General features: G+C 33.0%; 1 protein-coding gene and 1 long non-coding RNA gene across 2 annotated transcripts; both read right to left on the reverse strand.

Annotated features, from left to right (window-relative positions):
- Positions 1-420: 420 nt before the first annotated feature.
- LOC141644184 (uncharacterized) lies at positions 421-12,036 on the reverse strand. The gene is made up of 10 exons (XM_074453656.1): positions 11,861-12,036; positions 11,628-11,748; positions 11,409-11,524; positions 11,247-11,253; positions 6,026-6,911; positions 5,490-5,942; positions 4,961-5,219; positions 3,421-3,713; positions 2,282-2,794; positions 421-668 (listed from the first exon to the last, which is right to left on the reverse strand). Exons 1-10 carry the CDS (start codon positions 12,034-12,036, stop codon positions 421-423), a joined length of 3,072 nt encoding a protein of 1,023 aa, XP_074309757.1.
- A 331-nt stretch (positions 12,037-12,367) lies between these two features.
- On the reverse strand, positions 12,368-12,939 carry LOC141587455 (uncharacterized). The gene is made up of 3 exons (XR_012519774.1): positions 12,871-12,939; positions 12,663-12,787; positions 12,368-12,447 (listed from the first exon to the last, which is right to left on the reverse strand). It is a non-coding gene; the product is annotated as an uncharacterized LOC141587455 (long non-coding RNA).
- Between the last annotated feature and the right edge of the window lie 4,177 nt (positions 12,940-17,116).

Below are 17,116 nucleotides of genomic sequence, written 5' to 3' on the forward strand. Positions count from 1 at the left end.
ATTTGTCTTTTCTCCACTTTTTTTTCAATTTTCTTTTTAAAAAAACTAGTTGAAAGGCCGCGTGCGACGCACGTGGCGGCAAACAATTGAATTTCAATCGCATATCGATAAAATCTTTCGAAAACGTTATATACAATAAAAGCATGTTTTATTCAAACACTCTTAATAACGTACAAAATATACATGTTTTACTTTCTGATTATACATAAACTTCTATTTAAAACAACACATTTTCTAATAAATTACATTAACCAGTAAATTCGTCACTCAAAGTAGGTACGGCCTCAACTGTTGCATATGCCGTCTGACGCTTTAGCTGATTGTATTTCTGTTCTAACATATGATAATTATGTTTAACATATTGTAGATCATAAAAGTTGAAATCAAGAACATCGATGTCATACATATCACAAATAAATTTCATTGCTTTGCGTCTTTGCGAGTGCAGTTTTGCTCTGACGGACCAATAAGCCTTGAAGAGCTTCCAATAAATTTAACACATTTGGGAGGATTTCCAACTCCATGTATCTGAACATAAGTTTTTACTTCATCGTGTGTGACAGCGTGTATTCCATATTCTGCAGGTGCTAGTTTGATCTTATTTAAAATAGAATTCAACACTGTTTTAAGATTAACTTCAACACAAACGCGAGATGTATCCATCAATTCTATAGAAAAAGATAAAACAATAAAGTCCTTAGTTAAATTGTTATATGTTAAAAACAAAAAATATAAGAAACGAAAAAGCATTAGATTATAATGTTATAGATATACCCATTATGTGCATGTCGGTTATATAAATATTCTATATACTATTATACTCCCTCCTATTCATAATAACTCTCCCCTTTCAAAAGGGCACGCAAATTAAGGGGAGGGTTATTTTATTGTAAAGTATTGAAGTGGTATAAGGTAATTGGAGAGATAGAAGGTATTATTGTGGGGTAAGATGATTAAAATAAGTGTTGTTGTGGGGTAAGGTGATTAAAATAAGATAAAGTATGAGTATTGTGGGATATTGTTGTGGGGTGAGGTGATTAAAATAAGTATAAAATTTTACTAAATAAGGAAAGAGGGAGAGTTATATGTGATGGGGCATATTTCACTGACCCGTGACCGACCAAAGATATTGAGCAAGGTCAAAGATATCCACAAAGAAGTCAACGGCTTAGACAAATTAACCGACGCCACACTGTCGGCTGTCTCTTGTGCCTCGGCGGGGACAATGAGCCAGCCGAGGCACACATCCGCGAACTCATATCCAAGACCCCTCGGCGGCGAGTCAACAGGGCCCGCCGGCCTGCCATGGGTCCCTCGGCCGAGGGGTAGATCAGTCTTTCCACCTGCTAGCCACTTGGCCACTTGGCCACTACGTGACAAAAGGTGAAAGTCTATAAATACTCCTCAACTCTCATTGAGGAGGAGATCCAGAATTGAACCTAAGAATCACTATTCATCTGGTAATATCTTCCTTATCTCTCTACAATACGTACTTTGCCAAGTAACAACAACTTACCTCTCTAAGTTACTGACTTGAGCGTCGGAGTGAGTTCGCTCGGTCCAAAGCCGAGCCCTCAGTTTGTTCATCGTTTCAGGAGACCGCAAGGAGGATTCAACCAAAGACGTCATTCTACAAGCACGGGTGGTAACATATAACTGCTCTGGAATTACACCCGGAACAATATGAATAGATGAAAAAGGAAAGGACGAGAGTTATTATGAATAGGAGGGAGTAGAAGATATGCACATATATATATAAGAGCACAAAAGGCTTTATGTTTAACACACGTATCCAGTACGTGTTAAACAGTAGTGTGTCAGGATTTTTGTGTCGAATGACTCATAACCTATCCTTAATATATTAATTGGTATCCAAGATAGAAGATATATACGGAGTATTCTGTTTGCATCGATTTTGAAACCGTATTTTGTATTTGATTAAAGTGTCTTAAAATAATTAAAATAAAATATTAAAAAATGTATATTATAATATTTCTTATCGTATATAATTGATAAATATAAAATTCTTTTATTAAGTTATAGTAATATGTATTGCTAAAATTAATTGTTTATTAACAAAAATAAGGTCATAAATCATCTAACATAACAAATTGTGATCAACATTAAAAAAAAGATATGATAGTGAAAACTAAATTATATAAATACATACACACATAAGAGTACAAAATACTTTCGCTATACAATATGTATTCAAAGAGATATTCTTACATACAAAATAAATAAATTTTGAAATAAAGTAGATAACTATCTTACATTATACCGGCATGTCGCAATACTTCATAGCAGACAATATTTTTGGTTTTAAGCGAAATATCAGATGAACTTTGGGATGTTATAGCAACAACAACATCATAACTTCTTTTTGCTCGAGAGAGGGCAACATATAGCTGACCATGTGAAAAAACCGGTTGAGGTAAATAAATTCCTACTTTATCCAAAGTTTGCCCCTGCGCTTTATTAACAGTCATCGCAAAACTAAGTTTAATTGGAAATTGCTTTCTCTTAAAGTTAAAGGGAAATTTATCAGTCGGAGATGGTTGTAGAGGTATCCGAGGTATAAAAACACGCTCTCCTTTATGATGTCCAACAACAATTTTCGCGTCAATAATATTTCTTGAAAAAACTTTGCATATGAGTCTTGTTCCATTACAAAGTCCGGAAGTTGGATCAAGGTTCCTTAGTAAAATTATCGGACTGTTTTTCTTCAGTACCAAATGGTGTGGTGGAAGTCCTCCTGGATTTAACGTATTCAGAAATTCTATCGGGTACTGTTCTGTAGTGATATCAACAGCCTCATCAAAGCTTTTATATTCAGATCAAATGCTTCTCTCCGTTGACGAGAAACCAATATGGAATTTATAGCTTAAGTGTCATCATTCTTTGGGGTTAAAATAACTTTTCTCGTTGTAATCAATGAGTTGAAGTTAATATCATCTACATTTAGGTAGATAGCTTCAATCAGGCGGTGTAACAATGACAAATGTTGACTGTTGTTTATCACAATGGTTCTTGGTAGTGTTATATCCTTACCATTTTCATAGGGTGGACATCCTTCACCAACATTCAAAACAAAATCACTGAAGCAAGGGTCATTAATGGCACGCATATTGATAGTTAATTTGATCTTTTCAAGTGTAGGCCACAGCGGAGACATAACCAAACTCGCATTGATAGCCTCGCGAAGTGTACTTTTTGGAATGACCGGCAACACTTGGCGAAAATCTCCACCAAACACAACAACTTTTCCTCCAAATGGTATGTTTTTTTAGCAAACGTCGCGTAATGTTCTTTCAAAGTGCTCAATTGATTGTCTTTTTGCCATTGGAGCTTCATCCCAGATAATTAATCTGCATGCTCTAATCAATTCAGCAAGCGCACTTTGTTTTGAAATTTTACTACCTTGGTTTTCTTCAAGATCAAGAGGAATTTTGAAGAGAGAATTCGCTGTTCTACCACCAGAAATATTTGACGCTGCAATTCCTGAACTTGCAACTTCTAGAGAAATAAAGCCTTTTTTGCGCAACTGTGCGAGAAGCGATGAGTAGAGGAAAGTTTTGCCTGTACCACCAGGACCGTCTACAAAGAATGCACTTGGTCTTTTTTCCATAACTCTATTATATATTATTTCATATGCTCTTTTTTGTTCAACATTCAGCAAGTTGATTACGTTAAGTGACACGGCTGTTGCAACCCTATCAAAAATCAAACCAACCGGCTCTAACTTATGTAGTAGAGGTAAGTCGGGTATCGTATCCACAGGGAGGCGGTCACTATCTACTCGTTATTCTAGTCTGTCTAAGGTCACAAAACGGGGGTTTGAGTTGTCTAAACTAAACTAATGAACTGAATTAAAAGCAAAGGATTGAGAGAAAATATAGAGAGAGATGTCAGGATGTCGGTTCACCATGATATCACACAAATCAGCTAAAGTTAAATCAGTCGGTCTGATGTGAGAAGGGTAAAGAAAAGGTCCTCTCGGTCCGCTATCCGCCCTAAAATACTACTAGCTTAGCTTTCACCCTCACTAGTGTAATCTATTGTTCATAGCAGGTCTGTTCATTCCAATCTCTCGATCTAGGTCTGAAGTTAACCAGTTTAATTGATTCAGTTGCATGCATTCAACCTAACAATTACAATTATATTGCTATGAAACAATTCTCACAACAAAACCTTCTCAACCAACTATCGCATCACTGTTATACTACCATGGTTCCCCTAATCCTAGCATTAAGGGATTAGTTATGCATAATAGCTAATGAAACAATAGAGAAAGATAAAACAATAGAAAGCATAGTATAGAGATGAAAGGAAGAGAAATAATACTAGAATAAAAGGGAAGAAGGAATTACAAAAGTTCAGATCCGGAAAGGAAGAGAGTAACGTCTGATTAATGCTCAATGAAAGATAATTAAACCTAATTATGTCTCCTATTTATAAGGGAGACATTTATTAAACCTAAAACACGACGTAAGATAATAAAATCTCGCATCTAATAACTAGTCACTCGATCGAGCATATCAGAACCACTCGATCGAGCAACTTTCTGCAAAAACCTCTCGATCGAACATAGAAGTACTCGATCAAGGAACTCCTATTTAGCACCTCTCGATCGAACATAGAAGTTATTCGATCGAGATCTTCTCACATGTAATCTACTCGATCGAATAGATTAAATCAGCAAAAGTCTTCGATCGAGCATCTACCACTTAGCCAGCTCATTGCTTCGTTGATCTAGCTTCCAAGAAGACTTCACGCATCCCAGGCATTAGTATTTCCGCTCCAAGTCCACTCATCTCCTAAATTCAAGCTAAAAGGACAATAAAAAGCTCGATTCTGCTACTTTCGGGTCCATTCCTGCAATAAAAGCCAAACGAACCAAAGTAGAATATTCGGGGCATTTCGTAGCGTGAAACTACGGGAATCGCATAGAAATACGTACATAATAGGCTTATAAAGACTATATAAAATGCACGTATCATTAAGCTCTTCTAGTGTAATAGGAATGCTAAGCTGCTCTTCAAATTCTTTAGACCTACGCATATCAACGGCTTCATCTTCTAATAATCTTAATCCTCCAAAGTTAAAATCGTTGAGACTGTTTCCCATTGACTCTATGATGAAACATATACTTCTAAGCGTAAGATTCAGAACTTTACTTGGACTTTCTGGAAATGCTAATTTGTAGTCTTCTGATAATGCTGAGAAAAAACGATCTCATAGAATCCTAGGACTTTTAGGCGTACAGTAAATTAGTAATGTAGCAAATAATCTTCTTAAAGCAAATGGCATCTGAAAATTTGAAGCTTCTAATAAACTGTTTTCAACCGAATTATCATCCTCAAGAAGGCCTAGTCAATATGCCGCTTCCTGAAACGAAGATAGTGTAACATTATTGACGGTACGTAAATCTTCAAATGATTGGGGTGCTCGCACATTTGTAAGTAACAATCGCAAGTAGTATCGTTCACCTTCTGTAGGGTTGGTGTAGACTAACCTACCAACGGAAAAACCTTTTATTCGCGGAAGCCAAATCTTCTCGTCTTTCTGCCCTAACCAAACATACTGTTCCGGAAATTGTTGGTATAGTAGAGTACGTGCATAAGAATCAGTTTGATTTCGTTCGAAAAAAGTTGTTAACATAGTTCTCTTTCGGCTATCATCGTCGGCAATATTCTCAAGGCGTTCATACGGACGAAAGAGTACAGTTTGCATATTCTGAAGATGAACTTGAAAGGGCACGACATTAGGATGTATTTCATTCACGCAAAATCTAAAAATTCTCCAAACTGCCTCAGGTGGTGATATCCAACGTGCGGACTGAAAAGCACTAATTTCATCATAATCTCGTTGTTCAATACCATCTTCAACCGTAAAAGAAACACGATCATGTCCCTTATAAATATATTCGTATAGATACTTGACTGCTTTTATTGTTGAACATACTTCTACATTTAAATGACAGTCGTATTTTGCCAGTAAAAAAGGATTATAAGGCACAACCCACCTATTATCAAGTGTAGCTGTACGAACGACAGCACTTCTACCATTTCGTCGTCTTCGATATATAGATATGAATTGCGACCATTTGTCGTCATATCCACATAATCACGCGGATAATGATTTTTACATATTTCGTTTTTCATGCACGGATTTGTAGGAAAGTCTCTACCACAAGGGCCATGCATCATATGTTTTAAAGCAGCATGAAGGTGAGGATTTTCGAACACATCTGGAATTTCAGCACACACAAAATCATCATATTGATCCGGGGATCGTATTTTGCTATTAGCATCCAATATGATGAGGAAATGTGCATGCGGTACTCCTCTCTTCTGAAATTCAACTACATATACGTATCCAGCAACATTACCAAATAGTTTTTTTCCGACAATTTCTTTCTTAACCTCAATAAGTTTTGCTCGAAAGACACGAGCGACAAGATCAGGCCTATTTTGTGCTTCCTCATGTGGTAGTAATTCGCGTTCTATTTCTGGCCATCTAGGATTACATGTCATGGTTAGAAAGATATCTGGTTTGCCGTAACGTTGTACGACAGACATTGAACTAAGGTAGCAAGAACGTAAGTCTTTGCCACACCCTATAAAGCTTGCTGGAAGAATATAAATCTGTTCAATATTAAAGCCATATAATTGGCCTGCATTATAGCTATCAATAACGTCTTGATAAAGTTCAGCTCTAATAACAGATTGATTTGCTCTTATGAAATCAAGTCTGGTTGATTCGAGTTTAATATACATATCAACAACGTACTTCTGAAGAAGACGACTACTACGCAGTAAAATAGACGAATCATTAGGACGAATCTCTAGGCGGTAACAGTAATACTCTATACATGAGACTTTTTTTTTCCGATTCCGAAGAATTTGCAACTGTAGTACAGAAAAGTAAAAATATATTTGTTTTTAAACTCGAGCTGTAATTATAGGTAAAAAAAATAAGTACTTAGATAGGAAATAGAGACAAACCTTGATCCTCAGCTTCAATTAAATCATCGGCAGTTTGGACAAGAACTTCGTTTATAGGAACAATTAGTCTTGCTTATAACCGTTGTAAATTATAACGGAGGGGAGTATCACCCTATCACCCCGAAAAAAGGTGTTAGTTGGGTTGGATTTATACCTCCGTTATAAATAATAACGGATGTAAACAAGAATTTTTGTATAGGAAACAATTAGTCTTGCTTATAACCGTTGTAAATTATAACGGAGGGGAGTATCACCCTATCACCCCGAAAAAACTTCTCTACGACGATGTGAAGTGTTACACTTGTAAATGCATCTATGCCATCCAGTGTCGCCGTAAGGAAAAAGAAGAGGATATTGTAAAGGGTCATAACAACCATAGTAATGTCGTACACGAAGGCTTATCCCTAACCGAGCATATACAACAATATCATGTCTCAGAGGTTCAGACGAACCTTCATCTTCAACCCAAATTGCTGCTACTTGAGATGCAGTAGGTGCATTATAAGTGCGCTAATCCTGGGTTAGATCAGCTCGAATAACAATGCGACTTTCCTCATGAATACCAATTTCTCTCAAGGATAAAAAAAAACTAGCATAAGGATTAATTTCCATAATCCTCATTGTACTAACGACAATACGCGTTAGATCAGGACAACTTTTTAAACGATACCAAAGCTCTACATCTGTGTCGAAGAAATATAGTTGAATATAACGTGGTTATTCTTGTGTTGGAAGCACATCATTTATGAAATGGTAAAACTGTCCTTGAACACGAAAGGTGTAGATTCCACGATTTCTATGAGCAAGTTCGTGATCCTTTTTTACTCTGTACGATGTAAAAGCGAAAGACCTGTTGTAGAACAACACAAACTTTCGAAAATTATTTGAAATTTGCGTCATTTCCTAAAAAAAGATGACGCATAATTTCCGGAACAACATTTTGTGCAAGCCGAATATCGTCTTGACTGCAACAAAAATTTATAGACTCGTTCCTAAACAATTTCGCCCCACAATATGAGCAGAAACTGGGCAAAGGAAGTACATATGGTTTCTTTGGCAGTCTTTTTCTACTTAAAAGTTGTCAGTAAAAAAAAGTATTACCAAAACTCTCATATACGTATGGTAATGAAAAAAATTCACAAATAAGTAAAAATGTTCCAAATCTTTTAAACAAATTGCGACGAAATCGGCATGCTGATTGTCTTCTAACTTCTGATGGGCATGAGAAGTTGAAGCAGTATCCGACAACATACTCACATTGAAGTCTACGTTAAAAAATTTAAATTTTACGTATGTCAGCGCATACGCTTCTATAACCAGAGCAAAAAAACAGATATTGCAACTGAGAAAAAATTATTAAAATATTTAAATTGAAATATAATGTAATTTTTTGTCATTGTACAAATAATTATTTCTGAAAACGAAACTTTTAATTTCATAACAAGTGCAACTCTTAGCATTTGTAGAGTGGTGATTTCTATTTGTAGACATTCCCAAATAAAAACATACTCTCTATACTTCTCGACATTATATCATCACAAATTCATTTAAATTGTATTCTTAAATATGTCGAGAGCATCTTATTTAATCCTTATATCTATAAATAAATACAGTTAGTGCGACAAAGTTTAATTGATACAAAAATTAAAACCTAATTTGAAAATAACTAAAGATTTTATTAATTTAAACTTTAATATCATAAATTATATTAAAATCAAAACAAAAAGAAAATATTTGCTTACCTTGAAGTGGCAAAAATATAAATATAACTTCAAATCCTTTGTTTTTGTTGACGGTTTAAGTTGTGGAGGAATTTTTCTTTGGACTATTTTTTACATACACATGAACGCATTGATAATGCAATTTATAGAAACCTGAAAGATAGAAAAACAAAATATATGTAATTAAGAATTTTGTCTTATAAGGCTTCACCAGATAAGATTTGAAGAAATGACAAAATCCCCCCTACTATTAAGAGAATAAAAATTCTCTTAGTTTTCCCTCCAAAAAGCATCTAGCTAAATAAGGTAATAAATAAAATTTTCTTTCATTACATTATTATCTTTTCAATGAATATATTCTTATAAATAAATTCATAATTATGATTTTTTCATTAAAATAAAATAAAACTAATATTAAATTATAAAGTATAAGTTGCTAAATTTTTCAGTAATGCAATAATTATTACTGTAGAGAATAACTTGACACATGCTTACTATTAGCTTCGTGACAAAAAACATTCACTAAAAAAAATTCACAACTTAAATAAATTTTTTTATTAGTTTTCCATTTCAATTTTTTTTGTTTCATATCAAAATACAATGGAGTGAACAAGGGGCGGACCCATGTATGTCTAAGGTGTGGCAATTGCTACACCAAAGCCCAAAAAAATTAAGAGAAAACTAAAATTTGCTACACCATTAAATTTCCACTAACCTATCATTAATTATCCTATTCTCTCTAAATCATCCGTATTTTCTTCTTAATATTTACTCATTTAACATTACTACAATTTCCCATAGCACATTAATTAGTTTTAATGTAGCTTTTTTCCATAAACTTTATTATAGCACTTTAATTAATTTCAATGTAGTTTTTTTTCCATTAACTTTATTGTGTGTGTTTAAAGTTTTATTCATCTTTACTTTTTTTTTTTCCTATTGAAGTAATCTTTACTTTATTTTAGCAGCTTGGTATAGGTTAAAGACCACTAATAATTTTTCATAGTATTAGATTGAAGGGTTTATAAATAGGTGTAGGGGATAACAAAACCGTATAAGAGTAATAAGGCTTAGTAATTAGCATATTCAATGTTTTTTTAATATTTTTTCTTTTGAATAAATAGAACCGTATCGGAAATTGATGTATGCGGTTTTAAATTTTACCGATACATATCCGATACGTTTTTAATATAAATCGGGTACGCTTTTTTTTATATAAACCGTATAGTTTACATTGAAATTCATATAAGATATACGTAAAATTCGTATAATTGAAATCGTATATCATATCATATAAGTATAGTAAAACCGTATTGTATATTATTACTCTCCCTTAGCTTATATAGGCGATATCATAAATTTAGACCGATAAAAAAATTGTTTTGTGTAGTGTATAATTTTGCTACACCAAATTCCAAATTCTGGGTTCGCCCCTGGAGTGAACTGATAAATATATATTAATGAGGTGCAAATTTTAAAAGTATAAATCCTCCTATATATTAAGAGAATACAACTTCTCTAAAGTTTTCTCTCCAGAGTGCTCAAATTTATATATGGAAACAAATTAGATTTTCATTTATTAAACTAATTTTCCATTTAAAATAATCTATACATAAAAACTATATCTTCTATTATTAACTTCGTGACGAAAAAAAGATTTTTAAAAAAAATTTGATGTGGTTAAAATATTTTCATAAAAAACACAATTCATGGAATTATTCGATTCTTTTGATTAATTTTAATATTAGTTATTTTTTTATAAAAAATTCGTGAGATATAAATCTAAAATCTATAACTAATACACTAAAAATTAAAAGGCCTATATTTACCACGCATTTGCGCGGGATTTACACTAGTAGTATAGTAATTGTAAGTCAAAAAGTCTGTGCCGCTTCTCGAAATCTGAAAATATATATTATGCAATATTTCAGATAAGTATTCTCAATTGAGACGGCAATATTTAATCACAATATTGTGACATCTCAAAAGGAGCAAGTAAAAGGGCAAGTGAGGAGACAGAGTTGTGAGAGTATAAAGCTTGCGAGGGTCGCAATCTACACCATTATAATTTTTTGTACCTGCCGCTAAGTAGCGTAATTTACAAGTTACATTCGATAAATAGCTGTATTTATCTACAATGGATTGCCTTTTCCTAAGTACATAGTAGTTCGTTCTAAATTTATTATATTGCATCTTTTATTAAAACTGTAATTCCACCTTGAAAATGCTTTAGGCTAAACTATCGCTAGCGAATTCTAAATCTTTAATACATGAAATCAGTTATTAAAAGATGTAAATTATAGAAAAATCCCGAAAGACATGAATGGTCCGAGAATGTTAGGTTAATGTAGAAAAATTCTCCCATAGAAGAGTAGTGAAAAAAAAACATTTAATATAAAATGTGCGCGTAAAAGATACATGAGAAACGGATTACGCCCGAAGTGTGTTTATTCGAATATGTTACATCTAACTCGAGATAATTAAGCAAATTACAAACCTAAACACACCACACACATACCACACACCTTAAAACAAACAACAACAAAAAAAAACGTTACACACAGTAGATGAGTTTCTAACCAAACCTGATTTATTGATGACTATATACAAGTATGTACGTTATGACAACATATCGTATAGTAGAAGCGTCTTCTATTCTTCTATTTTTTTTTCTACATACTGGGCACTAAATCTTAGCTGTTTCTTGGAATCTCCAAACTGTTTCGTTAACAACTTTATGGTAAACAGTCGGCCAATAATATTGTCGATAAAATCACTGACCAACGAAAGGCGTTCCTACATTAAAAAAAATAAGAAGATTATAATTAAAAAAGGCTCCTTATTTTTTTTTTGTTTTTTTACCTTTTGTTTTTTAAAAAAGAAAGAAAAAAAAATAAACCTCGTGTGAAAGGCAGGAAATTTGTGATGCTGTCCGTTTTAAGACCTTCTCGGCAAGTTCTTGAAACAGAGTTAATTTTATAGCGGAACTTTCATCGTCGAAGCAAATTTTAAGATTACACCTATACAAAAATTTTAATTAAAACTAACTCATATTCAATAAATTCTAAATTAAAAATATCAGTAACATACAACCGTAAAGAGAGGAGACGTTAAATTTCAAAACCTACTCACCTATACTCGGATGTTTCTATATGCTGTGTTTTAGTCCTAAAACATGAAAATTTCTCTCCAATCGCAACTTCTATTCCATATTTGCATAAACTACATGAAGCATACACACAACTGTCCGAATTGATAACGTGGGTCACTTTACTTTTGATCCAAACCGTTGCACCATCCTGAAACATTTTTATAATTTTGTAAAAATTATTTACATCTAATACAAATCAAAAGAAAAGCGAGATAGCTATTACTACGATATAGTCGAAAGTTGCTACACCTCTTGAAAACCGAGTGCAGCAATAGGTAAAACTGTCCTACTGCTTTCACCAACATTTGACTCCAAATCTGTTACGATTCGAACTATTTCTGCAGCGTTTTCTGTTTCCCTACATTAGTGCAAATAAGCAAATAGAATATAATAAATAATTGGTTCTCTAAACTACTCCTATCAAACAAATGAAAACAAATATACGAGTGTTACAATAGTTTAATTTTAAAAAAATTAATAAGAACAAACCATTGTCTAAGAGTAATTACCTCGGGGCCATCATAATCTAATCGGATAGTAGAAAAGAAAGTTGTGTTCCAACTTCCACCTGCAATAGTATACGGATTTTATGTCACTTTTAAAAAAAAAAAAATTCGCAGAAATTGAAATGAAAAAAGAAAAAAAAAATTGAACTAACTGAAACAAAATTTTAAATAAGACCGGAAGTTATAGTAGTAATTCAAAAAAATGAAAAGTGTCGTCGAAAATTATAAATAATAAAATTTCCATATGATAAAATAAATATGGAGGTGAATTTTATACCACGAAATTTAGAAGCCGAAACACGTGTTGCTAGAACAGTAGGGTGTGCAACAACAATATTTGAAATCGCTTGAGCTTCGACTGAAACAAAGGCTTGCCAAACAGTTAACGTTGAAGGCTTCATGCTGAAATAAGGGTAAAATATATTTTACTTAGCAAAACTGATAGTTATATACAAAGTTTAAATTAGTAAAGTTAATGGTACTACCTTCTATCAAGAAGAACAATATCACGCGCATCAAACTCAGTGTCCCGACGTTTTGGTCACACCTTTCTTGGTGAAGTTACACGAAGAGCAAGGCTAATGATGTCTTGAAAAACAAAACAAAAAATTAAAACAGGTATAATATTACGTTAAATTAAAATATGTGTAGTCGTTTACATACCGATCCTGCCTTGATGTTCTACGTATTCGGTAGCTGAATCTAGAGGCACAATATACGAAGGAGAAACCATGTTTGAGGGAGCTAACTCAACAACCTTGGTCGTAGACCTGATGATCATCTGAAAAAGTTGTGAACCTCGTCTAACGTCTTCGCGTATTGGGGTGATTACGGCGTCGGTAATTTCATAATCTCTGTCTACGTGAAATTTTTCTGAAAACAACGCAATATCTTCATAAAAAAGAGTAGCAGGAATCTCCGTACCCTAAGAAACAAAAAAAAAATAACAAAAAGATAAAATAATTTCTAAAATTCCTACCATCATGTGAAACCATAAACTTTTAGTACGTATACATGTGCATAACTAAGGTTTTGCTACATATACATTTAAATAAGTAATTTCCTTACCGCTTTGTCTTTAAATAGTAGTCTTTGATACTTAACGGTGCCAGAAATAGATGTTGTTTCTGAAAAAAGTGAATCCAGAGTAACAACAACAGTAACATTTCGGCTAGGCTGTGTTATCTCCGAAAGAGGTTTTCTTATGGCTTCCATTTATGTGTATGTATCTATATATTATTATATATATTAGATAATAAAGAAATATCAAAAAGAGGAAGTGCATAAAGAGGAGGTATGAAGACTACAATTTATAAGGAATGCAAGATAAGAACCAAACAAAGAGGGTTAAATGCAGACGGTGGATTTTGGCGATAACAATTTTATGCTAATAGAAGAACCAAACATATCCTCGAAGTGTAATATTAGAACACTATGTGGCGTCCATGACTATTAGACTTTAGACTTTATCATAACACTATCTACAGATTCGCATTCAGCATCTTCGGAACCGCCTAACATGACAATAGCGAAAGAATATGATATTTGTTTTAAAATAATAAAGTATAAAAAGGATAACGATAAAGATGAAACAATTTCGATGACGAAAGCAGTGACCTTCGCTTCGATGTAGTATGCTACTGCATTTTGTTAATTTAAATAAATTTACTAAAAATCCACACCTGGAAAAAAAAACTTTTATTAAGCAAGCAGTGAGATAAGCAAATTCGCACAATTCTCATATACTAGTTTAGGACCCGTGCAAAGATGCACGGGCGTGCATAGACAATTTATGTAGGCAAGTTTTAAAATTTTATAATACAATATTATATTACTATAATTCTTATATAAACGATTTATATTACCTGGAAAATATGTAATGAAAAGCCAACATCGATTAATTCATTGAATTGTAATGGACAAATAAGAAAGAACATTATGATAATTGGTAAGTTTAAATAATTCACAATTTTTTTGTACCAAAAAAAGTCACAATTTTTTTTAGCGTTTTTCTACATGATACCCTTTTATTTTCACGAATTATACATGGTACCCCTCGTTTTTCAAAAACATTATTGGTACCCCTAAACTTAATGAAAACCTCTAAAAATACCCAATATGCTCTAATCCGCCTCGTTTAAGTATTTAGTTTATGTACTTTTTGTTGATATTTTGACAATAATTTGTCATACCATTAACATAAATATAAGTTTAAACAGGTGCAATTCGAATTTCTAAGGGATAAACTTTTACATGCTTTTATAAAGTTAAAAAATGGAAATAAGGTACTGTACTCAGATTTATAAATTAGCAAAACAACACTCTACTTAGATTTATCACCAACTTTTTTCCTAAGGTACTTGTATTATTTTTTCCCCAGTAATTAGATCATATAGATGATATAAGTAATTAAAAGGTTAGTGAGTAAACAAATACAGATTTTGCTTAAGTGAATTGGTTTCAAATGATGGAACTGAGAATCATCCCACCATCTATGAACAAAAGACGTACTCCAGGGTGAAAGTTTTAATTATAAACCATATATTTCGTAAATAAAAAATTCCATGTAAATTTTAGTTGACACGGAGTATTTGTCGTGCAAAGCAAAAAATAACTTTAAAATGAGAAAATGATTCAGTTTTACCAAGAATACGCAAATAGTCCAAATATCATACATCGAACAATCTAGTTACATGCAAATTGCAAATTTTTAATGGAAGAGGTAAAAGTCAGAGTGATTTTTACACCAATGTCATATCTATCCTATTCTGACTTGTGACACTAATTAGCTTATTTAACTCTTGAGCACGAACTACTTTACTGTCACTTATTACCGACTTGTACAGTTGTATTCTTTTCAACCCCTTTCTTCAACGACCTTAGGCGTGGTTTCATACTCTTTAGATACCAGGACTGTAGGTGAACCATCGACTTCAAAACTTCAATTAATGTAGCTTCAAACTGAGTTCCATCAGGCTCAAGGATTCTCAAAGCCGGTGCAACAACTTCCATGGTACTCATGCACCCTCTGGCTCTTTCTTCAAAATGAGGTTTGAATCGTATATGCACCTTCCACTAAACCTCGTAATTGCAATTAAAATGTACGTTGTTTCAAACTTGATATAAGTGGAAGACTTGCAGTCATCATTTTCTATGCATTTTTCCAAGTACCATCAATGACAATCATGGCATGCCAGTGATGATTTGCATTGACGGAATAGATTTTAAACCTGCATTAACAACAAAAGGCAAGAATTTAACGAAAATTATTCATTTGATCAGGAGGGAAAGGAGAACCATATCTATCAAATAAACACTGTGACTCTAGACAGAACTTGATAAGATTGACTAATGGCAAAAGTTTATTTCTCCCTCCGTCTTAATCATTTGTTTACCTTTGATTAAAATAGCTCCTCATAAAGAATAAATAAGGTAATAAAATGATTGAGACGGAGGGAGTAATTTGTACGGAGTAATTTGTACGGAGTAATTTGTAAGGAGTAATATTGTCATTCCCGACTAAGGGAGCTAATACAAAAAGTACTCCATTCCTCTTTTGTGGCATAAAATTGGGACAACATCATTCAGTCAGACGGAGGGAGTATAATTTAGGGAAAATATTGACGGTTCACCTATTTACCATACTACAATCACAAACTAATTTGGAATAAATTTTGGTGATAAAGGGACAATAAAAGTATAATTGTGGGTGTATTATAAACGATGACTGTAGTCAACTACATTTTTCTTTGGGTTACCATTTCTTTTGGGTAGGTTGGATTTGTTCTGTGTCATAGGCTGATAGGCTTGGCAAGTAAACCGGTTAACGGGTATGAGATGTCACAAGTTTGTGATCCGCCATAAATGATAATTTGTATTTCATCGTCTTACTCTATAATTTGTGATAATTATTAATACTTTGGTACTCCAAAAGTTTAGTAACCAAGTAGAATTATTAAAAACTCAAGATAATAAAAATAAACTAATCGAAATCTTATATCATTAAAGGCAGTGTATCCCTAATATAAATGCAACATCTTCCCAAGTAATGAAGTAGCCGGATTCATCACAATTTTCTCGTATCAGCCATTGGCATATAATCAATTAGTATAAAAAAATTCAAAATAATCAATAGGGAAAATAATTTATTTCAAAAATATCACATATTACCTTAAGATGGGAGTTGATAAAATCCCTCAATCACCAAGATCACTATCAAAGGATAATCGACTCAGTACTTACTTTTTACATCAAATCAACTTTCACCAAAATCTGAAATTAAAGTATTCTCAAATGTCAATCTAGATAATTAAAAGTTAACTATTATGAAAACAAACAGAGTATTAAGCAACCCATGAATATCCAACCCCTTAAGAACTTGGGCAGAAAGGCAATCTAGGATTTACATATCTACAAAATAACAAATTGGAGTACCTTATATTTTGTCTTGAGAAAGAATGGTCCCATATTATTTGCGTTTGCAAGATTACTTGTCGAGTGGTTGTGACTTGTGAAGGCCGTGAATCAAAAGGCACAACCGCACAATATCTTCTAATTGTATACAGAGTATAAGAAATTGGGTGAGAAAAATCACAAAATAGAGTTTAGGGAGAGATGTGTTGAGACTTGCATAATTTCAATACACAAATGCTCATATGGATTATACTAACAATGTGAAGTAAAACATAGAACAACCTCTGCAATACAATTGAAAGATGATACCTTCATGAG

Source organism: Silene latifolia, chromosome 1 (assembly GCF_048544455.1).
Source record: "Silene latifolia isolate original U9 population chromosome 1, ASM4854445v1, whole genome shotgun sequence".
Taxonomy (NCBI): Eukaryota; Viridiplantae; Streptophyta; class Magnoliopsida; order Caryophyllales; family Caryophyllaceae; genus Silene; species Silene latifolia.

Bases quoted from the DNA above. Each gene is read 5' to 3' on its own strand.
- LOC141644184 (XM_074453656.1), bottom strand. From the start codon at position 12,036: ATGTTTCAGGATGGTGCAACGGTTTGGATCAAAAGTAAAGTGACCCAC. The intron at 5,943-6,025 runs GTGGGTTGTGCC...CAATAAAAGCAG, and splicing joins ACAGCTACACTTGATAATAG to TCAAGTATCTATACGAATAT. The intron at 5,220-5,489 runs GTGAACGATACT...GTTTTTTCTCAG, and splicing joins CTACACCAACCCTACAGAAG to CATTATCAGAAGACTACAAA.